Source organism: Protopterus annectens, chromosome 9.part0, assembly GCF_019279795.1.
Source record: "Protopterus annectens isolate FY-2018-M chromosome 9.part0, PAN1.0, whole genome shotgun sequence".
Taxonomy (NCBI): domain Eukaryota; kingdom Metazoa; phylum Chordata; order Ceratodontiformes; family Protopteridae; genus Protopterus; species Protopterus annectens.
Window position 1 is genome coordinate 296,137,205 of NC_056743.1, and position 27,389 is coordinate 296,164,593.

At 38.6% G+C, this 27,389-nt stretch overlaps 1 protein-coding gene across 1 annotated transcript in view; it reads right to left on the reverse strand.

Moving 5' to 3' along the window:
• The window catches only part of KCNC1 (potassium voltage-gated channel subfamily C member 1), a 796,343-nt gene that overhangs the window by 45,508 nt on the left and 723,446 nt on the right, over positions 1 to 27,389 (reverse strand). Inside the window, exon 2 of the mRNA XM_044082879.1 lies at positions 2,325 to 3,258. Coding sequence (XP_043938814.1) covers positions 2,325 to 3,258 — 934 coding nt within the window. The remainder of the gene's footprint in view (positions 1 to 2,324; positions 3,259 to 27,389) is intronic.

Genomic DNA, 27,389 nt, shown 5'->3' on the forward strand with positions numbered 1-27,389 from the left:
AGAACAGGCATCTGATGCTGGAATTCTCAAGTACTAAAAGGACTTCAACATTTATTAACTGCAGTTCATTATTTTCTTCAAGGTATAAATTCTCTTAAGTCAACACTGCTATAAATGAAATCTTTCAATTCTGTTTACTTCATTTGCCTTTTCTTGATTAATATTAACAGAATGTATCATTCATCATTATCTATTAAAAACACATTTTACCCGTTTCACCACTCTGTTTCAGCTTTTCATGGAGTACCTGAAATTTCCTGCTGATGATATTATAATGGATGAGACTGAAAAATGCAGAACATGTAAATATGATACAATCTTGTTGTAGGAAAATTGAGGCTGGGCAGTTCTATTTTTATGAATGCCATAATTTCAAAAGCAAAACACTGCAACCTTTGCTTTGACAGCTTCATAAAAATGTATGCCATGTGCTGTTATATCTTTTTTATGTACTGTATGCAGTCAGTGATTATACAACTGAAGAAAACTCTATGTAACTTCTGTTGCAGATATTTCTTATTTTCCTTAAGAGGTGCTCATAATTCTACTGAGGGCCATACCTTCAGAACAACTAAATATTTAAGAGGAAATTGCACATGTAAATAGCTGAAGACTTTTGTTTCGACTGGCATTCAAATACATAATTAATACCTAAATGCATGTGGTAAATAAACTTACAAAACCAGCAATATTCTAAAGTCAAGTAAGTTACATTTGTAATAGCACTATAAGGTGCTTTGTCCTATTTTACATTTTCAAATTTCTACAAGTAAATTTGCCTTAGCTTTTTCACTATAGCAATAATTATATATACATTTCTTTGTTGAGACAATAAAAAAACTGTATTCTTCATACATAGGAAAGAAGTAAACTTGCTTCATTGTTGTTAACCATAACCTTGGTTTTGCATTATTTGTGTACACTACACATCCAGAAACATGTTGTGCTTAACATGAAAAATTCACCTTGAATTAAACAAGCAGCATTTTCTATTAAGAACTCTGGTCACTGTGGAGACTATGCAGCAAGTGTTAGATATACTCTTAACAAAAGAAAAGAGCACCTAATGTGAAAAGAGACTGTAAATATTAACATATTAAATATAAAAATATTTATAATATTTTGTAATAAAGCATTCCACAAGGTTTATTCATACAATATAACTTTTTCTGATTTGTCCAACAGCCATTAGCAATCATAACTATACATGTCTGCTTTTTTGTATTTACGTCACTTCTTCATGCAAACACCTCTTCATTCATCCATCCTTGTATCCCTCTACCATTGTATCCATCCACCCATCCATCCATCCATCCATGTACTCATTGATCAGGCCACCAAACATTCTATCCTAATTTAACTTCTCTAGTCTCAACAGATAATGCAGTAGTGCTCAATCTTCTCTCTCAGAACAAGTCATTTTACTTAAATTACATTCATATTCATGTAGACCCTTCCTAAAGGTGATATAGTTTATCTGTGACTTGCCCTGATTCATTGACACACCTGGCATATATGACAACACAGAATGTTGTTCAAAAAGCAATCCTATATATCCATGGTTTGTCACTACTGGTTATATAATACTTCATATTTTCTGTTGAGGTTAGGCTTAGGTAAATGTATGTCTATGTAAGTGATTGCTATAAAGCAATATTTTAATAACTGTATTTCTAAAACAAAATACCACAAATGTCGGATGGATTTCTTTAATAATTTTCATCCATGTAACTGTTTACCTGTCCACTCACTCGTCCTGATGTATAGTAATTCATTAGTCTTTCAAGTGTAAAGAATGTAGCCTTATCTTAAACTTAAAAAATAGCAGCATGTTAAATTTACATGACAGGATTATGTGCAGTTCTTTGTGAATCTGTGCCATCTGTAAGCATTGCTGACTCATATTTAGTACAAAATAATATATTAAGAAAATGATTAAGGAAAAAGAAAAGAAAAAAATAATGATGGCATTTTCTAAATGAAATTGAATTACAGGTACATTCTCTGACCCTTGATCCAGAACACAGTGCCCATATTAAGCTGCTGTTTGAAATGTCTAAGGAGTTACATTTACCAGCACTGTTAATTCAGCATTGTCAGATCAATCGCTCATATAGTAAGTAAATATAACATTTACCTTAATGCTTACAAGGAAAAAGTTGATATGCAGTTTGAACCTTTAACAGAATGTTAGTAAATGATCATTCTATGAATAAATATGTCAAATTTCCAACTCTTGTGGTGAAATGTGCTACCTTGAAGTTTCAGCTACCTTAAGGGCTAGAATATGAGTCAGATGGACATGCCTCTAAGAGGCTTCCTACCTTCTCTGTTAATTTCTAATATTTCTTCTGGAGCAAGCGGGCATGTGTCACTCTGGGTACTGTGATGTGGTGAATTTACATCAGATTTACAATAATTGGGGGATCCCAGCTGGGGTGGCCTTGGGATATGCTTCTTTTTTTTCTTTGGTAGTTTCTGCTTAGCCATAGCTAAGGAGTAATACATTCCAAAATTGTTCACAATAACAGGTACAGGCATGGCAATGGTTAGCACACCTGCAAGAGCACACAGTGCTCCCACCAACATCCCTGACCAAGTCTGTGGAAACATATCGCCATAGCCTAGGGTGGTCATGGTGACAACAGCCCACCAAAATCCAATGGGTATATTTTTGAAGTGAGTGTGTTTACTCGCACTAGGGTCTGTGGGGTTAGCACCTATTCTCTCAGCATAGTAGATCATTGTGGCAAAAATTAAGACACCCAATGCCAAGAAAATGATGAGAAGTAAAAATTCATTTGTGCTGGCACGCAGTGTGTGTCCTAGAACTCGCAGGCCTACAAAATGTCGGGTCAGCTTGAAGATGCGTAGAATTCTAACAAATCGGACTACTCTGAGGAAGCCCAATACATCCTTTGCAGCTTTGGAAGACAGGCCACTCAGTCCAACTTCAAGATAGAAAGGTAGAATTGCCACAAAGTCTATGATGTTTAAAGAACTTTTGACGAATTCCACTTTGTTGGGGCAAAATGTAATCCTCATCAAGAATTCAAATGTAAACCACACAACGCAGACACCTTCAATGTAGGTCAAAACGATCTCAGTCTCAGGTTCTGCATAAATCTTTACATGTGTCTCATTTCCAACTGTTTCATTTTCAGTTTTGATTACTATGGGGTTGAATCGTTCATGTGTCTCGAGGCAGAAGGTAGTGATTGAGACCAGGATGAAGAAGAGTGAAGCAAATGCCACATACTAAAAGAAAAAAGAAAGAAAAACATTAAAATGTGTTCCTTTAAAGCAGTATGATATTACTGTGAATAAAGGCATTTATATCATATAAGGAGTCCTTTGCCCACCTAGTGAACTTAGTGCTTGAAAAGGTACAGTTGCTGCCTAGGTAGCAGTTTGCTTGTTAGTAGAAATAACCTGTGTTTTTACCTAACATTCACCCACACCCTAATTTTTTTTTTTTATTCAAGAAGAAAATAATTATAAAGAAAGGACTGAAAGGAATACCTAAACACAACAATGGACATATAAGAACACTAGACCAACAGAGACAAGATTCACAAAAAACAGCAGAATGTAGTATGACACAATTACAACAGCATATAAAGGCAAACACAAATATTCTATCAACAGGTTTTGGCAGCAGAAACAACACCCAGTGCAAAAATACAAACATTATTTATTCACAAGTGCTTTATCCAGTATTAAATAAAGATTGATATGAGGAATATCCACTGTCTTTCACAATTTTATCTTATCTGCTTGAGTTCCACACCATATATATATGGATCTAGGACTGTTGAACGAAAGTTCAACAGTCCGAATCCACTATCACCGAACACCCTTTAACAAAAGGGCTTTCACAGAAAAAGCGCTTTCGCTAAAGTGTGTTAAAAACAAAAACACATTAAATCTACTTTTATGCAGGGAGGCAAGCCCCCCTGCACCTCACACCCCCTACTTTAATATTCTCACTCCGAGATCGCACTACAGTGGGGAAAAGGGAATTTTCCCTTATCTGCACCATAGTACGACCGGCACAACAGGCATACTTATGGAAAAATGCTGCTTCGGTGAAAAGCATTTTTGCGTAAGTTTGCCCGCCCATTCCTGAGTCAGTGAAAAGTGCATTCGTGCAAGAGTCCTATATATATATATATATATATATATATATATATATATATATATATATTTGTTTTTTTGTTTTTTTTTGTTTTTTTTTTGTTAAGCCTAGGATATAACAGACTCTGAACAGGAGTTCCTTGAGTGTACAAGGGCATCTTTTTGGCCAGTGGCTGTACACTTTTTCAAAACACTATTAATAAATTATTACTTAAGGTATGGTCATATATGCATTGACAGAAAATAAAACAAAACATATTAATATTTTTCATTTACGTGCATTATTATGTACACTTTTAATACCAGCAATGAAATTTCTATAAATCCCAGCTTTTTTCAGGTATTAAATGCAGTTCTGTTTAAAAAATGCCATCCTTCACATTTAAGGATCGTTTTTTTCATGTCCATGTTCCTCTTGATTTCAGAATGTATGTATGCACACAATATTAACATAATGTTGGAATATTTGCTGCTTAAAAAGCCCTTTTGAACACAAATGGCAGTGGGGGCTGTCACTTATTTAATAAGATTATCACGTCATTAATTTAGATTGTGTATTAGCAGTCCACTAATTTCCTGATTTTTTAAACTTTTTAACTTATGTCTGCTGTTAAATGCATAACAGATACAAACAGAACTAGGCTTTACTATGTGCAGTGTGTTTACATTTTCTGTAATGAAAGATCATTTAAAAATTCTCTAAATCTAAACTGCTTAATCACAAATGTCTACAATATGAACCACTGCAGAAGGGTGATCACATGACATGTACAGCTGCTACCTCATAGTTCAAGTGTATGATAAACTGCAAACATAGATGAAATAACAAGGAAATGGGATTTGTGAATTAGTGATGAGAAACCATCTACATACATTGTTTTGCACATTTCTTACTGATTTATTTACAACATGGAAAATGGTTTAACTTAAATTAGTGATTGCAATTTATAACCATTTGCTAAACAATGCAGTGCAAACATATCGATCTCCGAAGGAATTGCACAATGCAGGTTTTGTTAACTTTCCCAAGACTCATTACTCAGTTTACATGAATGCAGTGTACACTTTGAAATTTCATTCTGTTGCTAAGGTACTTTATAATAAAATTACACATATTGCAGTTCTTTTAAAGGGATGCTCTGTACTGTTCATCAACTCACAACTCACAGTGGGACCAACTTGCCAAGAGCAACTCCATAAATTTAAAATGACTCATCACTGTCTTCCATAACAAAACACTAATGGTGCAGTATGTGAATGTGCAGCAGCAGTTATTACTTCCTTTTGGGAGATGTCTGTCTTCTTTATGTTTGTGCAGCCATGAAGTTGCCATATATAAGTTCAGTGGAATGCGGGGGGCTTGGAAGTATGAGATGTTCTTGTTAATTAATGCATAGTTAGGACATTAGTCTGTACTGAGTAGCAGTTTAGCAAAGTTCTGAATGCATTAATTGGTGGCATTTTGATAAATTGTGCTGCAATATACAGTTACAGTTAATGCTTAGATAACTAATCTAGCTTTTTGTATGTTTCATTACACTTCTCAAAATTGCACACATTTTTATATGTGATGTACTTCACTTGTTGGCTGTTGATATACAAGTTGAGACCAGATGGCTTAATGGTTAAGGTCTTCAACTTCCCATGCACAAGGTACAATGTTCAATCTTGACCTCCGACCAATGCCTGTTTTGAGTTTGCATGTTCTGCCTGTGTCTCTTTGGGGTTTCTCCCATGTCCAAAAAACATATTGAGTGTTTCCATCTCACACTCACCAATGAATGGAGCTGTGGGCAGCAGCACAGACTCTACATGGTGGAGGCCGGGGGAAGAGTTGTACAGACCAACCACTTTGTGCATCTACTGTGGTGCACAGTATCCTCAAGATAGGAGAACACGAATCACAGACTGTGTGCCATGGCAGGGCTAGGTACTTGATAGTGTAAATTACAGCTCTAGGTGATTCGGCCATGTTGACTAGTGTTGCCAAAAAATGGGCATGGGTAGTTACCGGTGATAAGTGGCTTGAGGACCCGGCCTACTCTAACCCATGCCAGGTACCCTTGCTAACAGTGGGAGGGGTATATGTGCCCCTATTGGCCAGTGTACATGCCTGCCAAAAAGCACAGCAACCCTGGGTCAGTAAGCTACTGGCTTGTTGGTGTCTAGTTGCCCAGCCTGGGTAACCTGGGATAGCTCTGTTGAGCAAAAGCTGGATGTAAAACCAACCAACCTGCCAAACATGAAGTGAAAATTCCTATGCTTAATGTAGGTTCACTGATAGAAAGCAGCTTGGAAATAGATGACATGATGTTTCGGAGGAGGCTGGATAGTCTATGTATCCAAGAGATGAGATGGAAGGCCAGTGCAGCAAAGCCACTTGACTTGGGATCCAGACTCTACTAGTCAGGTGGGGGACAGGCTAGAAATGGTGTAGGAATTGTGGTGAGAGAGGCTTCAGAAGGCAGTGAGGGATGTCATCAGAATTAATATCAGACTCATGGTAATCAGACTCCAGTGTAATGAAAGGGCAGTTTTCACAATCTCAGCCTATACCACACAGCAGGGTTATGATAGTGAGGAAAATAGTACATTCAGACAGCAGTTGCAGGACCAACTAGATAAAGCAGGACAACATGAATTGGTGTTGATAATGGGCAACTTGAATGCACATATTGGGACAGACAGAATAGGATATGAGGACTGCTTGAGTTCTCGTAGATGGGGCAACAGGAATAAAGAAAGAGACACCATTTTAGACTTCTGTCTGGTAAATGGCTTGATAGCAGCCAACACATGGTTCAGAAAGAAAGACATTCACAAGATCACATACAACAGTAACCAACATGTCACTCAGGTAGACTTCCTCCTAGTAAGGAAAAGGCACTGGGGTGGAATCCATGATTGCAAAGTCATCCCCAGTGAAAAAGTCAGTCCACAGCATAAACAACTAGTTGCCACAATCAGCTGCAAGCAGTGTCAGAGAAGGCTCTAAGATCAACACAGACCAGGCTGAAGACTGGAAGTTGACTGGAGAGAAAGTACAGCTGTTTATGGAATTACTCAGGGCTGTAGCATCCCAAGAAGAGGAGGAAATAGGTGGAGTTGAAGAAGAGTGGCAGCGCCTAAAAACATCATGTGTTAGGACTACAGAAAAGATTTGTGGCCAAGCCAGGTATGGAAATAAGGTACATAAGGAAAGCTGGTGGTGGAATGCAGAAATCCAGGAAGTCATCAAAAGAAAGGAGTGCAGAAGTGGGAGATAGAAAAGACTGACCAGGCTAGGAAGGACTACTAGTTGGCTAACAAAGTAGCTAAGAAAGAAGTTGCAATAGCAAAGAATAGGGCATAGGAGGCAGCCTACCAACTTTTGAAAAGTGACTCAGTAAGGGGAACAAAGAAACTATATTAGGTTATATCAGGTTGCAAGGCAAAGACAGAAAGATAAAGAAGATAGTCAAACATCCTTCATAGGGATGCCAGCAACAACCTGTTCACCAGTCCACAAGACATCAAAGGCAGGTGGAAGGAGTATTTCCAGCAGCTTCTGAATGAAGAAAACCCCTAGAAGCTGTACTGCCCCAGAAACAGCCTATGATGAGAGAAGAAGAGGAGCCTACCTTGAAGAAGTAAGAACAGCACCAAGGAAGATGAAGTCAGGGAAAGCAGCAGGCTCAGATGAGGTCACAGCAGATATGATAAAGATGCTGGATGAGATAGGGGAGAAATGGCTTCTGAGGGTACTAATAGCAGTGTGGAGTGAAAGGCATATCCCAGATGACTGGCGAATAAGCATACTCATGCCAGTGTACAAGAACAAAGGGGACATCCATAACTGTGGGCAGTACAGAGGCAACAAACTCCTACCACATTGCATGAAAGTTCGAGAGATGATGATTGATAAAAGGATATGCAGAATATTAGAATGTAAGATGGAAGAAGATCAGTTCGGATTCAGATCAGGATGCAGCACAATTGGCACAATGTTTGCATTGAGACAGAAACTTGAGTTGAAGCTAGAGATGAGAAGAGAGTCCAACTGGGCATTCCTAGACTTCGAGAAAGCGTGATAAGGTCCCAAGAAAACTGATCTGGGCAGTACTGATGTGGTTTGAAGTCCAGGAAACATTGGTAGAATTAGTGCAGGCTATGTACAAGGACCCAGTGACTCAAATATGAACAGTGTTTGGCCTCACAGAGGGGTTCCCAGTGGGAGTGGGTGTAGACCAGGGTTTAGTTTTGAGTCCACTGCTTTTCATACTGGTGATGGACTACATTAGTAAACAGGTTGTAGGGGACAGATCAAAAAAGCTGCTGTATGCAGATTATGTGGCAGTGCAGGCAAACTCTGAGCTAGAACTTCAGCAAAGGATAGAAGAATGGAATGCAAATATGAAGGCACATGGTAAAACTCAACACAGATAAGATGGTGGTAATGGCAGCAAATTGGGGAAGTCAGAAGAAGCTGAGAATAGAGACAGAAGGGAAGATAGTGGAACAGGTAAACAGCTTCACATATCTGTGAGGGGTGGTTGAGGAGAAGGGTAGTCTGAATGAAGAGTTCAAAGCTAGAATCAGAGGGGCTGCAGCCAACAGGCATAGAGTATCGGGTGTAATCTGTGACAGAAGAATGCGAATGAAGCCGAAAAGTAAGGTGTACAAGACAGTGGTGCAAACAGTACTACTCTATGGTACAGAAACCTGGGCAGTAAAGACAGAACAGCTGAAGAAGCTAGAGGTGATGGAAATGAAGTGCCTGAGAAAAATGGTAGGATGCACACAGTGGGACAGACAAAGAAATGAGGACATAAGAGCGGAAGCCAAAATAGCTCCAAATTGCAGAAAAGATCAAAGAGAACAGATTATGGTGGTTTTGGCATATGTGTAGAAAAGCAGAAGACAATCTGGTGAGGAAAATATATATACACATACACACACACACACACACACACACATATATATATATATATAGAGAGAGAGAGAGAGAGACAGAGAGAGAGAGAGAGAGAGAGGAGTGCTATAAAATCCTAAGACCAAAACTTCAACTATAAGCAGGAGGCAAGCCACCCTGAACCCCCCACACCCCCTGCTACTTAAATATATCAACTCCGAGATTGCACTTCACTACAATAAGAGTAATATGTTTTTTTCTTTTATTTGTTTCTGTACGTACTTGTGCTGGAATATAGTAAGTGTTGGTATCCTTTAATTTTCCAGTATTATGAGATTCAGTTTTGTTGAGTTTTCAGTATTTTGAACTTTCAGGATTTTGGGCCTTCAGGATTTTGTAGCACTCAATATATATATATATATATATATATATATATATATATATATATATATACGTGAGCACTACAGAATCCTGAAAGCCCAAAATCCTGAAAGTTCAGAATACTGAAAACTCTAAATGCTTCCAGCACAAGTACATACATAACCAAATAAAAGAAAAATCATATTACACTTCTCCAAATATAAGTGGCGGGCAAGCCCCCCTGCAACCCCCTGATGGGCAGCTCCACCCCCAGCACCCCCTACTACTAGAATATATCAACTCCAAGATTGCACTTAACGTAGTGAAGTGCAGTCTCGAAGGTGATATATTTAAGTAACAGGAGGTGTGGTGGATGCAGACCCCCACATGAGGGGTGCAGGGGGAATATAGTTAGTGCTGGTAACCTGTGTGTTTTCAATATTTAGAGTTTTCAGTATTTTGAACTTTCGAGATTTTGGTCTCAGGATTTTGGTCATCAGGATTTTGGGCTTTCAGGATTCTGTAGTGCTCTCATACACACACACACACACACACACACACACACACACACACACACACACACACACGCATATGTATTATATAGAGTAGAAGAAAATTAAACAAATTAACAGCAACTTTTCAGTTGAATGTACTTGTTTAAGTAAAGAGAGGAAGAGCTCGCTTGGGGTGATGCAGTGGTGTAGTGATTAATGTTGTCTTCTCACAGCACAAGCTTCTCTAGTTTGATTCTTGGCTGGAGTGCCTTCTCTACAGAGTTTGCATGTCCAATCTGTATTTGCGTGGGTTTCCTCTCTGTACTCTGGTTTCCTCACACATTCCAAAGACATTTGTCTGGAGCATTTCTCCCCAGGTCCCCACTGAAAATAGGCTCTGTTCTAGTCAGACTTCCCCAGTCAACAAATGTTAAGGTGTGAAGGGGGTTAAAGATAAAAATAGAGGAGAGGAGCATCAAAGCTTTTTTATCTGGTGTAGTTAGAAGATTTGAGGAGTGCTGATGGTGGCCTAGAGACAGAAGTATAGAAAAATAAAGGTTGGAATAAGTGTGAGGCCAGATTAGTTGAGGAGGGCCAGGTATGTGAGGTGACCTGAAAGAGAAAGGCAGTTATTATTCAGTAAGAGATGAATAGGTAGAAGGAAATTTGATGTGTGTGAGGGGAGATGGACTGAATGTACTATTTAATGTGTTACTGTTTCAACCGAATATGTTGTAGTTGGGTAGTGAGTAGGTAGAAAAGGAAGGATTAGTATTCATGGTTTCAAGCAATGTTTACTATACTCTGTATTCTAGTCTATCTAGGGGAGAGGCACTGACATAACCATTTGTTTGATTTGATAAGATTTTAACTGTAGTTTGAAGGAAGCTGGGGACTGTACTTGCCTCAAAGTGAAAGGAATGTCATTCCATATCTTGGAGACATAGGTTGAGAAAAAAGTGTCACCTGATGATTTGTTAGATTTTATGATGTATAGAGGTTTATCAGTGGAACAAAGAGATCTGGTGGTGTCTAAGTTTGAAATAGGTGATCACTGAAAACATAGTGCATGGTAATAGTTAAATAAGGAGGTACTCTGATGTTGATATGTTTCTCCAATCACTGCTTCAAGAAGTCAAGATGGTGCCTGAAAGGATGCATTCATATGACCATGTTATGATGTCATGGTGAGGGAGTGCGGAGAATGTTCCTAAGGCAGATGTAGTAGAGAAAAAACATTCCATCTGTAGGACTGTTGAGGCTGAGAAGGAAAGTAGGAGTAATGCAAGGGAAGGATCTCATAACATAAAACTCATACTCATACAAGTGCAATGATGCAGAATTACATGTATCCGTAACATATCTAAATATGATTGTAGATTCATTTTTATAAGACCTGTTGCTCCTACTACTATTGGAACTGTCTGGGTATCTTCCACATGGCTCTCTTTTTGGCCAGCAAATCCTGATATTTTATGACTTTGTGTCTCTCAATGTATGCAAGACACTGTAGTCAATGGGTGTAGGGATTTCAATGATCAGTGCTACTTTTATCTTCTTTAACAGGACCACTGTATCTGGTTTTCTCACATCTATCTTTTGAAATGTTGGTAAGGACTGATCCCATGTGATGTAGACTTCATAATTTTCTATGATGCTTTGTGCTTCATCTTTTCAGTGTTTTTCAGCTACTTCAGTATTATAATTTTTGCATAATCCCCAGTGCAACAGTCTTGCAACATTATTATGCCTTTCAGTATACAGACCCTCTGCCATTAGTATGTCACAACCAACAACAAGATGGCAATTGTTTCAATTTCTGTTTTACATAACCTACATTTGTCTAGTTCTCCCACATGTTCATTGGACTTTGTTAACCTTTCATGTTTTGGTTTGAATTCGCCTCTTCTTAACCATTCCTGCATTTGATCCTAATCATCATGAGGTTGTTCTAGGAGTTTTCTTTACTTGCAACTATATTTATGCATTTTCCACATTTCTTGCCTTGTCATCTGATCTGCTACCTTATATTCTTTCTTTTGTTTTTTGGCATATTCAGTTGCTGCCTGATTTTTATCTACTTCTAGTTTGATTTCCATTCTCACTTGACGCCATTATGCTTCTGCTAGACTAAGAAGGGAAGTCACCTTAGATTTATTCTCCTCAAGTTTCAACACTTTCATTATGTTTTGGGTCTTGTGAGGTCAGCAGATATGTATGCAGTCCCATGATTGCAGATCTATTCATGTAATCAGTTTTACGGAGGCTCATACCTCCTTCAGAATGGGGAATATATAATCTTGGTATGTACTGATTTTTATATTTTTTGTCTAATCTATCCAGTACCTTTTAGGATGAATGAAGTCCCTCCAAAACTGTAAGTTAGGACAGGAAGAGCAAACTAGTTTATAGCTTGAACTTTGTTCCTGGATGTCAGTGCAGTTTTCAGAATTAATTTAAGTCTTCTAAAATGTTCCTTACTGAGTTTTACTCGCATTTGTTCATGTTTTATTGCGCATTCATCAATTCCCAAATATTTATACACTCCCTCTTGCTCAAGTTCTTTTATATCACATTCTTGTCCCAGAGTGATGTTTTCTTGGTGCTGCAGCTTTCATGCTTTAAAGGTTGCTTTTGCACATTTATCAAGACCAAATGACATTCTTATATCATCTGCAATAGTTTTGACTACTTGCCATTGTACTTTCAGTTCCTCATCTGATGAGCTGTACAGTTTTAAATCATCAACAAAGAGAAGACGAGATGTCTTTACACTGTTTTGCTTTCTGGGAGCCCAATTATAGCCATGACCTAATCTATTAAGCAGACAACTTAATCGGTTAAGGGCAAGACAAAGCAGCAGTGATGACAGTGAGTCATCCTGGAATATCCCCCTTTGGATTTTCATTCCCAGAATAATAATTTGTCCTTTATCGTGAGTTAACTGAAAAGTGGTTTGCCACTGTTTCATGGTCTCTGTGATCTAGTTTATCAGTATAGGGTGTATTATATCTGTTTTAAGCACTCTTTTATCCAGGAATGTAGAATACTGTCAAATGCTTTTTTGTAGTCTATCCATGCCATATTTAGATTGTTCCCCTTTTTACAGTTCTCCACTATGACTTTATTTAACATCAAATTATCCTTTGTTCCATATGACTTTCTTTTATTAGCCTTTTGTTCTATTTTCATAATAGAGTTTTCTTCTAAATGACTATAAACTCTGTTGGCATCAGTTCCAATGTATAGTTTATACATCATGGGAAGGCAAGTTATTAATGGTCTGTAGTTTTTAGGGTAGCTTGCAGGTTCACTCTTAAGTAGAAGCATTGTTTTTCCTGTTGTTAGTCAGGCTGGTTTCTGTTTGGCGTGCACATATAAATAGTTCTCACTCATGGATAAATCTTCATGCAAAGATGTTAATACTTTTAGTCAGAAGTTAGGTACTGCATCTGGGCCTGGGGTTTCCCAGTTAGAGGCTTTTCTTAACGTTGTTTCAGTCTCTCTGGCCATTACTTCATCCCATTTCATATTCTGTACATTTGAACTTTTTATTCTTTCTTTTGCTTTTTCTAAAACCCGTGGTGGTGGTGCTGCGGTAGCATTGTCGCCTCTCAGTAAGACGCTGTCTGGCTTGATTCTCAGCTAGAGTGTCTTCTGCATGGAGACATGCGTGAATGGGCATACCTTCGTTGAAGGTTGTGCATCAGGGCTGGTAACTCGGCACGTAAAAATCAACTACCAATCATTAGCGGACCAGAGTTCTGCTGTGACGACCCCTAACCGGGAAAAGCCAAAAAACACAACAACATTCTTTCTTTTGCTTTTTCTATCTATTTAACATCTTTGTTATATTCCACAGGATCTTCATAAATATTTTTCCAAAATGTATCTATTTCTTCTTTTTTTTTTTTGGTGGTCTTTCAATTCTTTTTACCTTGTTTTCCAATTCCTTATAAAACTTTTTGGGTCATCAATAAATCCCTTATTTTGTACTTTTCCTTTATATTTATCTATGTACCATCTAAGTTTTTCTTCCTGTGTTGATATTTTTATTTTATTATTTGTGATAGTGCATGATAAACCCCGATCCATTATAATACTGCTTATAGCTTTTATCACGTTTTTCTGAGTATTTTTTTTTATCTGTTCCCTCTTCTAAACTTTTTTTAACAGTGACACTTCTTGTATTAATTGCTTTATAGTTTTCTCTCTCTGATACTTCCATGATGGCATTCAGTTTCTCCCCGTCCTTTCCCTTACTACTTATTATGTTCTTGTTTCAGGACTTTATCTGTTATTAATTTGGCTGCACATTTAATGTATCCTATTTACTTCTGTTATATCACATGAATCTCTATGGTCAGTCCTAATTACTGTGCTCATTTGTTTTATCAAACTTCTAACTTTTGGGGGGGGTGGAGCCTGAATGGCTAACTGAAAGCAGCAGTATTTTAGAGCTCCATATAACTAGTTAAATAAGACAGAAAAAAATATATATTTTTTTCTTCAAAGTATAAAATCTTATAGATAAAGGACTAATTTACATAATTAGAAACTTTGGTGAAGTTTTACAAGTAATTTCCTGTCAAAAAGCTTGGATATATATTCACTTGTTAAAATGAGCAACTCGAAGAATTCTCACTAGGATACTGCCTTAAAGAAGGAACTACAACAGATGGTTTCTACCCTGCAGGAGTTGTCTTTGAAGATGGATGATTTTAAAGAGAACCTGGAAAATCTTAAAACAAGCAGTCAAAAATAGGCTGACACCCTCAAGGAAATGCTACAACAACACCAGACAAGGATAACAGGAATAGAGGTTTCTCTAAATGGCTTAGAAAGCAGACTTAAGGAAGACGAAACACAGAAAGAACTACTTCTTAAACAAAATACTTGGTTGGTTAATAAAGGAGTTGACTTGGAAAATAGGGAGAAGAGAAATAACATCAGGATTTTCGGATTACCTGAAAACACAGAAGGTGAGGATATTATTTCCTTTTTATTAAGCTGGATCCCTGACTTTTTAAATTTAAAAGAAGGACTTTCCTTTGGCACTGAAAGGGCACACAGAGCTCTTGGGAAACCTATCACTAACTCAAACTCTCCTCCTAGGTCAATAATTATCAAATTTCTTTTATACTTGGACAAGGAACTGATTTTAAGATCTGCTTGGAGAAAGGCATCTCTAAAATATAAACAGAGCCTGATAAGACTTGATAACGACTATTTATCTAGAATAATGGAAAAAAGAAAAAAAGTGTGGCCAATGATAAAGTTTCTGAAACAAAATAACATCAAGGCACAACTTGCATATCCAGCTAAGATAAGAATACTGTATGCCAACGAAATGAGGACTTTTATTGACTTAGAGGAAGCCTATTCAATTATTAAATCTAATAATGTGATTACTTTACCAGAAGATATGGATTGGATGTCATATTCTCTCAAGAGAACAAAAGAAACAAATGTCTGGACAGATGTCAAAAAGAAGAAGCAAAAGACTGATACTGTTACAGCCAAATCTCTCAAAGCATCTGCTATGATATGAATTGTTTTAACATTACTTTAAAGGACCAATTTTACTGCTTGGAATTTTAAAACAAAGGTAACTAACTACTGAAATCTTTATATTTTTTGAAAATAGACACACAAGAGTTTTCACATTACCTCAGGTATGTAAAATGAGAAGTTATGAACCTACCATAACGTTCCATGTTAGTTGTCTTCTCTCGCCTTCTTTCTTGCTTGATGGGTTCGGAGCCGATCCTCGGCTCCGACTCGGCACTTGCTAAGCTCGAGAGTCACTTTTACCAGCTCGAGGCAGCCCCATATCCCATGATGCAAGGCGGTAAGTACCCAGATCTCGTTTGATGACAATAGGCAATAGCACCTAGCATAATAACTTCCAAAAGGAAGAAAGAAGGAGAGAAAAAAACCTGAAGGATGGTAGAAAGACCAGCACTGTATGGTCTTCAGAAGCATACTTCCTTGTAGAGAGAAAGGTCTGTCCAGGCCTGGAGGAAGGAGGGAGGGTCGCAAGAAAGAAGGCGAGAGAAGACAACTAACATGGAACGTTATGGTAGGTACATAACTTCTCAATGTTAAGTTGTCAATCTCGCCTTCATTCTTGCTTGATGGGACCGCGTCCCTAGCACCTCTATCCTGGGTGGCTCAATGAAACAGACTCTTGAGAACTGTAGAGCCAAAACTGGCTCTGTCCCTGGAGACCAAATCCAATTTGTAATGGGAAACAAATGTATGAGGAGTGGCCCAAGTGGCTGCTGCACAAATAATGTCTAATGGAAGTCTAGCTTGAAAAGCTGTGGAAGTGGCTAAGCTTCTGGTTGAATGTGCTTTAGGTTTTGAGCACAGCTGTTTTCCCCTGAGCTGATAAATTTCAGAGATGATAGAAGAAAGCCATCTAGACAAGGTCACTTTTGAGACAGGAAGGCCTTTCTTGTTATCAGCATAAGAAACAAAAAGTTGATCGGATTTCCTGAGTTGTTTTGTTCTGTCCAAATAATATCTGAGTTGGCGGTGGACATCAAGATAATGTAATTTTTGTTCCGATCTGTTTGAATAGTTTGGGAAAAATACAGGAAGATCAATAGCTTGATTCAAATTAGTCTTTGAGGCGACCTTAGGCAAAAAGGTCGGATTAGTTCTCAATGATACTCTGTCTTTGTGGAAGACTAAATAGGGGGGGCGAACAGATAGAGCATGAAGTTCAGACACCCTCCTAGCCGATGTAATAGCAACCAGGAATAAAGTTTTCCATGAAAGAAATTTCAGGAACATGAAACAGCTGGCTCGAAGGAGGAAGAATCAAGGATGTCAGCACTAAATTTAGGTCCCATTGAGGAGGAGGACTCCTGATTGGAGGTTTCAGGAGAAAAATTCCTTTCAAGAAGGCTCTACAAAGCCTGTGGGACATAATGTTGTGATCTGCGAACCCGACATAAAAGTTCGAGATAGCGGCCAACTGAACTTTGACCGTGGAAGAAGAGGAGCCCGCGTGAAAAATTTCCGCTAAGAAATCCAAAACTGCTTGTACTGGAGCAGTGAAGGGATCAATATTCTTGGCTTTTGCCCAATAAGAAAAACGTTTCCATTTGCTAGTATAAATCCTCCTAGTAGAAGATTTTAAGGAAGCTACTATGATGTCTCTAACAGGATTAGAGATCATAGGAAGCCTGGCTAAGGAAGGAAGTGGAGCAACCATGCTGTGAGGTTGAGAGAAGGGATAGACCGGTGCAGCTGACCCGATTGGTGAATCAGAAGATCTGGCACTGGGTCCAGATGCCACGGCTGCACCAAAAGGTGACGATGGAGGAATGGAAACCAAATTTGTCGAGGCCAATAAGGGGCAATGAGAATCATTTTGGCTCTCAAAACGGTGGCTTTCTGGATTACTTGTGGGATCAGAGGAAAGGGAGGAAAGGCATAAAGAAGTCCCTGGGGCCAATCCTGGGTCAGAGCGTCTCTGGGGGGATGGCCTGGCAGTGGGAAGAGAGAGAAGAAGTCTGGGCATTTGCTGTTTTGGGGAGTAGCAAAAATATCGCAACATGGGCAACCCCATTCTAGAAAAATCTCCTCCACTATAGATTGTTTGAGAGACCACTCGTGAGGCATGAGAATAGCTCTGCTCAATCTGTCCGCTAAAATGTTGGTTTTCCCAGGGATATGCGTTGCTACCAGAAACCGATGAGAGGAGATCGCCCATTGCCAAAGTCTGAGCGCTTCTCGACACAAGGGGTAGGACTTGGTTCCGCCCTGTTTGTTGATATACCATACTACAGACATGTTGTCTGTGTGGACTGCAATTGTCCCCAAGGGAAGAAAGTTGTTGAGGGCTTGCAACGTTAAAAGCACTGCTCTCATCTCTAGGACATTTATGTGCAGGTGGTATTCGAACGGTTGCCACGTCCCATGACCCATCCTGCCCTGATAATGCCCCCCCCCACCCGATCAGGGAGGCATCCGTAGTGACAGTGGCTACCAGGGTTGGGGGTACAAAGGGTATGCCTTGGTGAATCTGGGGAGAAGTAATCCACCAAGAAAGATGATTCTTGCAAATCTGTGTCACCAGTATTTGGTGACGCATCGGAAATTGTTGGTAAGACCACTGAGTGAACAACATCCACTCAAGAAGGCGCATATAGAAGCGAGCCAGGGGAAGAAGGGTAATGGCCGCAGCCATGAGGCCCAACACTTTTAGAACCATTCTGGCTTGTACTTTCTTGCTGGCTAGAATGATTCTCACGTGACCTTGAATATCTGAGATTCTTTGGTCTGTGAGGGTAGCTGACATCCGAACAGTGTTTAAGTTTGTGCCTATGAAAGTAATAGACTGGCAGGGCAACAAGGAGGATTTTCCGTAGTTGATCGAGATGCCCAATTGAGTGCAAAGATTTATTGTGTAATCCCTGGCTTGAAGAAGCTGATGCCTGGTGGTGGCTGAAAGGAGCCAGTCGTCGAGATACGGAAACACCTGGAATCCTTGACATCTCAGGTGAGCCGTGACCACTGCCATACATTTGGTGAACACTCTGGGGGCTGTAGTGAGACCAAAGGGCAGGGCTCTGAATTGGAAATGACTGGACCCCAGCCGAAAGCGGAGAAACCTTCTGGAGCGTCTGTGAATTTTTATGTGATAGTACGCATCCTGAAGATCTATTGAGCACATCCAGTTGTCCTTCTGTAAGAAGGGTAGAATTGACTGAATTGTGACCATTCGGAATCTTGTCTTTCTCACAGACTTGTTGAGTCTGCTGAGATCCAATATTGGTCTCCAGTCTCCCATCTTTTTGGGGACCAAAAAGAATCTTGAGTAGATTCCGGGCTCTGAATGATCTGGTGTAACTGGCTGAATGGCTCTTTTTTGCAGAAGTTTTAAAACTTCTAACTCTGCAATTTCCCTTAGACCGGGTGGAACATCTGGAAGGGAATTTGAGTGAGAAAGGGGAGTTTCCTCGAAAGGAATTTTGTAACCCTCGGATATGATCGACTGTACCCATCTGTCTTGAGTTAGGGAAAGCCAGGCTTCTGGGTACAGCGATAGTCTTCCCCCGACTGCCTCCAAGGATGGACAGTTGGGCAACATCTCAGGGATGCTGAAAGGGCTTGTCAGAGAGAGGCTCTCTGCTTCCCTGGTTTTGTGGACCCCCTCTGCCTCTAGAGCGTCTGTTATTGTTACCCCCTCTGCCTCTAGGGGTAAATTGACCACGTGAATCTGGCGTGACTCCTTGGGATTTGCGGAACCACATTTTGCCACCCTTCTGTCCTTTAGGGTAAGGTCTAGAAGGGGTGGAAAAACGGACCCCTACGGCAGAAAGAGTCTTCCCGTCCTGCTCACACCTGGTCAATGTTTCCTTCACTTGAGGGCCAAACAAAGCTGACCCATCAAAGGGAGAGTTTGTGAAGGACGCCTTAAAGGGATCTGCAAAATTACAGAGCAGCATCCAGGCTTGGTGTCTAAGAGCCACACCTGTACCTGCAGCCCTACTCGCTCCATCTGCTGCATATGATATCAGTCGCATGGAGGAGTTAACAATAGAATTAAGGGTTCCTAGCTGCGAAGCAATTTTTTCTTGAGCCCCTGCAGCTGTGGGATCCTGTACTACTTCACCTAGCTCCTTAAGGATATCCCTTTGGAGTCTGGTGAAGTGACATAAGTAGTTCAGCGAGCGCATAGCAAAGGTCGCTGAAGAGAACATCCGCTTACCATACCTATCCATGGTCCTAGAGTCCTTATTAGGAGGATGGACAGGTACGGAAGGATCTGCAAGTTCCTTCTTAGTGGCAGCCGCCACCACCATGGCATCAGCAGGGACACCTTTCGTGAGAAATTGCTTGTCCGAAGGGGCAGTAATAAATTTAGAAGGCCTCCTAGGAACTGGCTCTACAGAGTCAGGAGCAGCCCAAGCCTTTCGAGCGATAACCTGCATAAGGGGGTCGAAAGGCGGAGACACCCAGGAGGTGGAGGGCCGAGATCCAAACGCCTCCAGGTATACTGACTCATCCTCAGAGGGATTATTGGAGGGCCAGTTTCCCCTCTGTTTAAGGAGTTCTAGGATGTCTGAAAAGGAGACATCCTCAGAGGGGGATCTTGGGGATCCCTCTGACTCATCTAAGTCGGTATCTGAAGTGATAGACTCGGGAGTCTCGTGTTTCCTCTTACAGGTCCTCTTGCGCGGAGGATCCCCTGACTGATCAGGAGAATCCTCGGAAGAGGGGGTTCTTCCCAGTGGGGAAACCTGAGGCGGAGGATCTCTGGGTCCGGGAGCAAGAGAGATGGCAGAGATATCGACAGGCACCGTAGAGGGAGGAGCTAAGGGAACAGACTGCTGGCTGAGTCCCGTGGCTAGCACACTCTTCATCACCTCGAAGGCTCCCCTCCCAGGGAGGTCCGAGAGAACCCGTTCCGAAGAACCAGGAACTCCTGGACCCACCGAAAGGGAAGGCTCCGAGGCCGATGTCGGAGCCGAGCTCACCAAGGCCGAGGCTCCAAGGGGAAGAGTGGGGTCGGACAAGGGTCCGATGCCACTCACCTCCTCGGAGGAGACCAGGGAAGCCCGACCACCAAATCCCTCTAAGGAAGGTCTCGAAGAGGAGATAAGAGTAGAGGCTGAGGGAGCAGAAGGGGGGGTATCTGTCCATCAGCCATAGCAGAAACCATTCCCGAAGACTCCAGCTCCAAACTCTGAGGTAGAGTCGAAGGAGGAACTGCAAGGGGGTGTGGACTAATAGTTGTCTGTTGAGACAGACTATGTAGCATCTGGGCCAGTGCCTGTGATTTTAATAATCTACTGACCACCCTCTCTAAATCATGGTCAGAAAGCCTGGATGACCTGGATGATCAGCTCCGATGGCTCCATTCCGAGAGGAGAGGAGAGGCCAGAGCCGAAAGTATCGGTTCCAAGGAAGGGGACCTGGACCTCTTCCTCGAAGGAACCATCGGAGCCGACGAAACCATGGATGCTGTCGGAGCCGACAACTTTTCGGCACCGACAGGAGGTCTCGATGTATCGGCTCCGGCCGGAGCCGATACAGACACAAAAGTAACAGTGTCGGAGCTGGTCGGCGCCGACACCGAAGCCTGAGCCACATGGTGGTCGGAGCCAGTCGGAGCCGACACCGATGTGACCGAACCAGTATTGGCACCGATAGCAATCGGTGCCGAGGGTTTGTGCAAACTAGGATCAGCTCCAGCCGGAGCCGATCTCGACTCTGAAAGAGTCGGAACTGAGGCCGCAGGCTTAGAGAAAGAAGCCTGGGCCTTGGAAGACTTGGAAGTCTTAGTCGGGGCCAACTTAGCCGGAGAGCCCTCCGGTTTAAAAAGGCCCCTCAAAATCAATTTATTTCTCCTCTCCTGCAGGTCTCTCTGGCTAAAAGAATGACATATTGCACAGGAGTCCTGCAGGTGGAGAGGTCCCAGGCAGTATAGGCAAGAAGTGTGACCGTCTGTCAGAGACATCTTCTGACAGCACGAGTCACACTTCTTAAAGCCTGAGACCCTTTCCTTGGACATAGTTGTAACAACACACACACAACACAGTCCCAAGAATAGTTATCCCAAAAAGTCAGAAAACTGACTTCTAATACACACACACACCCTAACAAGGGGGGGGGGGTGGGAGTTGAGAAGGCCTGACTAAAAATATAAAGGAGTGAGGGATTTTTTAGTCAGAAAGGGACTTAACTTAACTATAAACGTTAAAAAATAAAGTTTTAAATTGAAAAGGGGGCTAAAACAGTAATATTTAAATCACTTACCAGGAGCTGGCAAAAGGAGGACCTCATCAGCGAAGCGGCAAATGAGATCTGGGTACTTACCGCCTTGCATCATGGGATATGGGGCTGCCTCGAGCTGGTGAAAGTGACTCTCGAGCTTAGCAAGTGCCGAGTCGGAGCCGAGGATCGGCTCCGAACCCATCAAGCAAGAATGAAGACGAGATTGACAATTTAACATCAGTGTACTTTTCTTTCACAGAAGGAGGGTTATACAGCACATAAAATATTTATACTGTAAATCAACACACATAATATATGTGCATTTTCTCTTAATTTTCTCTTTTCTTTCTCTCTTCTCTCTTTTCGCATTATTTATTTTAACTGCATCTTGTCTCCCTTTCTAAATTCTCTCCTATTTACTATACTAATATAGTCTGTATATGTTTAATAACTCACTATCTATACATAGATAAATAATAGTCTAAAATAATCTAGATTTAAGGTAGACTAATTGGAATAGTGAATTTAATTATTACAGTATTTATTAGATTAATGATAGTCACTGTTATGCTTATTGGAATTGGGGACATGTTTGTGATTAACTCTGAAATGTTCCATTCATGTACATATGTCCTTTGAATTATTTCCTTTTAGTATTAACAAATACATTTAAAAAAGGAGGGAAACATGTGCTGTTGATTAAGAGAAGTGAAGCTTTCTTCACATTCTATTTACGTTGCCATAGCAACAGTAAACAATTGCTGCAGTTTCTAAGGACAGTGTGAATCTGTGAAGTGCATCTAGCCTCACAGATAACAAATAATAAGAAAAAGTAATGTTGTTTAGTTATTAAAATGAAAAACAACATAAACAAGATAAAATAAATACATAATAGGATTATTTGTAAATCTTTTATGATTTATCCTTATAGGATTACATATTCCTGGAAACACAACTGAAATGTTCCCAAACTACATGTGCACTGAAATGTAACTGCTTGATTAAAAAGTATTACTCACTTTTAACATGCTGATTTCACAAGCTGTCTGCACTGTAAAAGTTATATTTTATATGTTACTTGAAATTGTCAGTCTCTAGAGCATATGAAAAGATACATATTACGTTTTGCAACATGTTATCTTTGCACTTACCTCACACTGTACAAACTCACTTGGTAACTGATAGCTATTCATTTAAAATATCAGTTTAAATATTAAATGTGCCCTTGAAAGGCTATTAACATTTTGACAAAATATAATCTGAACTGTAAAATGAATGACTTGAAAGAAGTGAAGTTATGCATAGATTTCAAAGACAGTTCTTGACTACATTAAAACTAAAAATATATATTCACAAAGAAGTATTGAAATGTTTTAGTCTTCTAGCTAAAATAGCTTACTGTCAACATTTTGCGATATCAGAAGGTTTGAAGCGCTAGGAAATTACTATTCTTTGTCTTTTTAATGATTATTAGACAGATGTTAGACTCTGCTTAGTTTAATGAATTGTGACATATGTTTATGAGGAAAAATGAACTCAGTTACTCACATTGGACTACACATTCCTGGAAACTCAACTGAAATGTCCCCAAATGAATTCTGAATTTAAATGAAACTGCCTGATTAATAAGCATAATTTACTTTAACAACCTGAATCCATACTCTGTCTGCTCTATATATATGCTACATTATATATGTCACTTGTATATGATAGTCTCTAGAACACATGAAAAAATGCATATTATTTTTGCTACATGCTATATTTGCACTAACCATACATTCTAAACTAACTCAATTGGCAACTGACAAGTTTTTTATTTGAAAAATCATTCTAAATATTAATTGTGCCCTTGAACTATTGTTGTCGTTTTGACAAAACAAAACCTGAATTGAAAAAGGAATGATTTGAAGAAGTGAAGTATTGTACAGATTTCAAAGACAGTTATTGACACTACAATATAAGTAGAAATGTATACATGCAAGGAAAAATTGAAATGCTTTATACTTTTAGTTAAAATACCTTATTGTTAACTTTTTGCTTTATCAGAAAATTTAAAGAGCTAGGAAATTATTTCTAATTTGTCTTTATAATGTTTACTAAAGTGATGTTAGTCACTGACTTGTTTAATGGATTGCGAGTCATGTACAAGATGGACTACTGAATGTTATTTCTGTTTACCTATGTTTTCTGAATTTCTTTTATTAGTACTTATTTAAAACAAGGGAAAGAAAGGGAAGGGAAATCTTTGTTTTTGGTCAAGAGGGGAGAGGCTTAAGAGTATTATAACTGCCCCGAGAACTCTCTAAGATGCTTTAAATACTATTTGATTAATACTTACCTAAGGTAAGTCTTGACTACCATATAGCTACCTTCACATTCATCCTAGACCTGATGTAATTAGCCATTCTGGAAGCAGGAGGTGCCCTATGTAGGATGGGAATTGTCAGGGTGATCATAGTTTATTCTTAGACTCTACTTTGTAAATTGATAAATATGTAAAGCACTGCACACTAGAATGTAGGGCGCCTCTACTCAGAATCAGGATATCACTCATAAGCCATGTCTTTTCATAAGTGTAAGTTGAAGTTGATGAGCTGAAGAGTGGGAAAGTAAAAGAAGACAGTACACCTACAGTAAATTCATACTTCATTGTTAATCACTCATTGTCTCCTGTAGAGTCCTTTTAGTCAAATTATTGTAGTAATAATCTATTTGTTGTTGGCTTATTTAGTGTATGCTCCTCTGTTGCATTTAATTTATCCAAAATGACATATCTAACATGTTTGGTATCTCTTAAGGGTAACTAAATATTGGATATTTTCTAAGTCAACATAATTGTTTACACTACTAGCATTCCATCCTGATATATAAAATACTATATAATAATAAAATAATATAGAATTTCATATCTCTTTTAAGAAAATTCTCCATAAAGACCATAGATTTCTAACACAAACCAGAATAGACAAATTATTTGTAGTTCAAGATTTACAAATAAAAATCCTCAACTTCTCAATAGTTCCATGCCCCTTCTCAGATCATGACTCTCTGATAATGAAGCTCCAAACAGAGTTTAAACCTTTAATCATCTCAACTAGAATTCCATCATATATCACGAAAATTAAAGAATTCAGACCCTGGAAGTTGTCAGAACTACAATTATTTCTTGAAATTAATAATACAACAGAAATCAGTAGAGTCATGGTTTGAGACTCATTAAAAGCATATTTATTTGGTAAGACCCTTAGCTGGTACAAAAACAAAGTTAGAGAGTGGGAATCTGAATCATTAGACTTGCAAACCAGACTCTTGACAGCCAAATCTAAAAAAAAAAATCAGAATTGCCCAGAAGTCAAAAAAGAAATAGAGAAATTAAATAAAAAATTTAATGAAATTCTAACACACAAAACTTGTCTAGCCTTGGAAAATGTTAAAATAAACTCATTAGCCACCTCCCCCAGATATCTACATAACTTATCTACAAGAATTAAAATACAATCTAAAGCAAATAACATTAGTAGTATATATCATGAAATGAAAGGGAAAAAAGTATCAGATGTATGAGACATCCTTGAAGCATTTCGGTTCCATTATATGGAACACTTCAAAAAAGAAGATTTAGATACCAACCAAGTAAATTTAGATACAAACCTTATCAATATAAAAATAAATTCCCAAAAACTTAAAACTAGACCTACAAAAACATATATCCTACAAAGAAATTGTTGACAAGATAAAAGAAACTAAGTCTAACAAAGCTCCAGGGATATATGGTATAATTACGGAAATTTACAAACTCTTCCCTTCAACAGTAATCTCCCTTTTTCATAAAACTTTGCTAGAAGTCCAGTCAGTAGCAAAAATACCACCCTCATGAAAATATTCTCTCATAACACCAATTCTAAAAGATAATAAACCATCAGACCTTTGCACCTCATACAGACCTATATCATTACTGAATAATGATTACAAAATATCCATGTCAATCCTTGCTAACAGAATGAAAATCCCACTTTCAAAGACAATTAATAATGATCAAACTGAATTTTTATATAACAGGTACACACATGATAATATTAAAAGGATACTTACTCTTATAGATTATGTGAATAAAGAAGATAGAGAAACACTGTGGGTCACATCTGTGTCACTACTAGACAGGGGCACAGTAAACTAATTCTGTTATATAAAGGGACCTTTATTGTGTCACTACTAGACAGAGGCACAGTATTCTGGATTTATTCTGTACATTTTTGTACCATTTCATGGGGTGGCAAAAGCCATATCACTACGGCTAGGGTTACAAATGCCCCAGGGCAGATAGCCTAGTACTATACTATGAAACTATGAAACTTGTAATCGGATTAGACATAGAAAAAACACTTTGATTCCCTCAACAGGGAATATCTATTTAAAACTTTAGCATTATTTGAATTACCTCCTCCCTTCATCTTATTACTAAAAAACATATATATTAATAACTTAGCCTACATTAAATTAGGTCCTTTCACCTCAGAATCTATCCGTATAACGAAAGATACTAAACAAGGATGCCCCCTTTCTCCTATTTTATTTGCTTTGGCTATAGAAATACTTGCAGAAATAATACGCAATAATCCAAGAATAAAAGTAATAGAAGTCTATGACCAGTACATATCTAAAATAATGCTTTTTGCCTATGATATTTTATTAACCCTATCAAACTCCAGAGAGTCATTAGGAGAGCTAGATGAAGTAATGGAGACATTTTATAAGATTTCAGGTCTACACTTTAATAGATCAAAATCAAAATTTATATTTTTAAATAAGAAAAAAGAACTACAAGTTACAGGTAAATCCATCATGGAAAAACAAGAACTTACGCTAAATTATGTAGGAATAGTGTTATGCAAAAATATAAACAAAACAATATTAATAAATTATCAAAACATTATTGAAACTATAAATATATATAGAAAAGTGGAACAAAATTATATTAACTTTTGAAGACAGATTGCAATTAATAAAAATGGTCTTATTGCCAAAAATACTATATGTGGCATTAGCACTACAGTTAATTCCAGAAAGATGCATTCTTAAAGCAATAAACTCATGTTTAGTAAAAGTTGTATGCTATCCCAAAAAGAATAGAGTAGCTCTAGCTCATCACATTAGACCCTGGAAACGAGGATTGAACTTCCCAGAAATAGAAACATATATAAGAGCATCAGTGTTTAAAACTACAATAGACTGGATAAACCCAAATTATTTTGCCAACTGGAAAGAATTAACAACAGCTATATTAACAAATTAATTTAATCTGTTAAAAAAAATTTAATAGTAGACAAATCAAACAAACCCTGGTGCATGCTATGCATAAGTATACAATATAATATAATAAAACCTTCTAAAACAACACTGATTAATCATTACATTAATTCCTTTAGGAAACTTATCAATGCAAACATAAATCTAAAACTTTGGTTTGACCTTTTAACTCCATTTACCATCACTAAGAACTTTCCTCACAAAATATATAGGGAAACAATAACCTTCTGGGAACAAAATTGATTCCTATGCTGGTTTCAATGTGTAAATAAATTAAATGTTTTAGATATACATATGATAAAAACTGCTTACAATATTCCAGCACAGGACTGATTAACCTTACAAAGCAGTTTAATGTACATTCAAGATTTATGCAGATTAATTAATAATTCCTCGTTTAAAGATATTCCAAATCTAATATGTTTTCTGTATGAATTTATATATAATAGTTGTGAAAAGAAAAA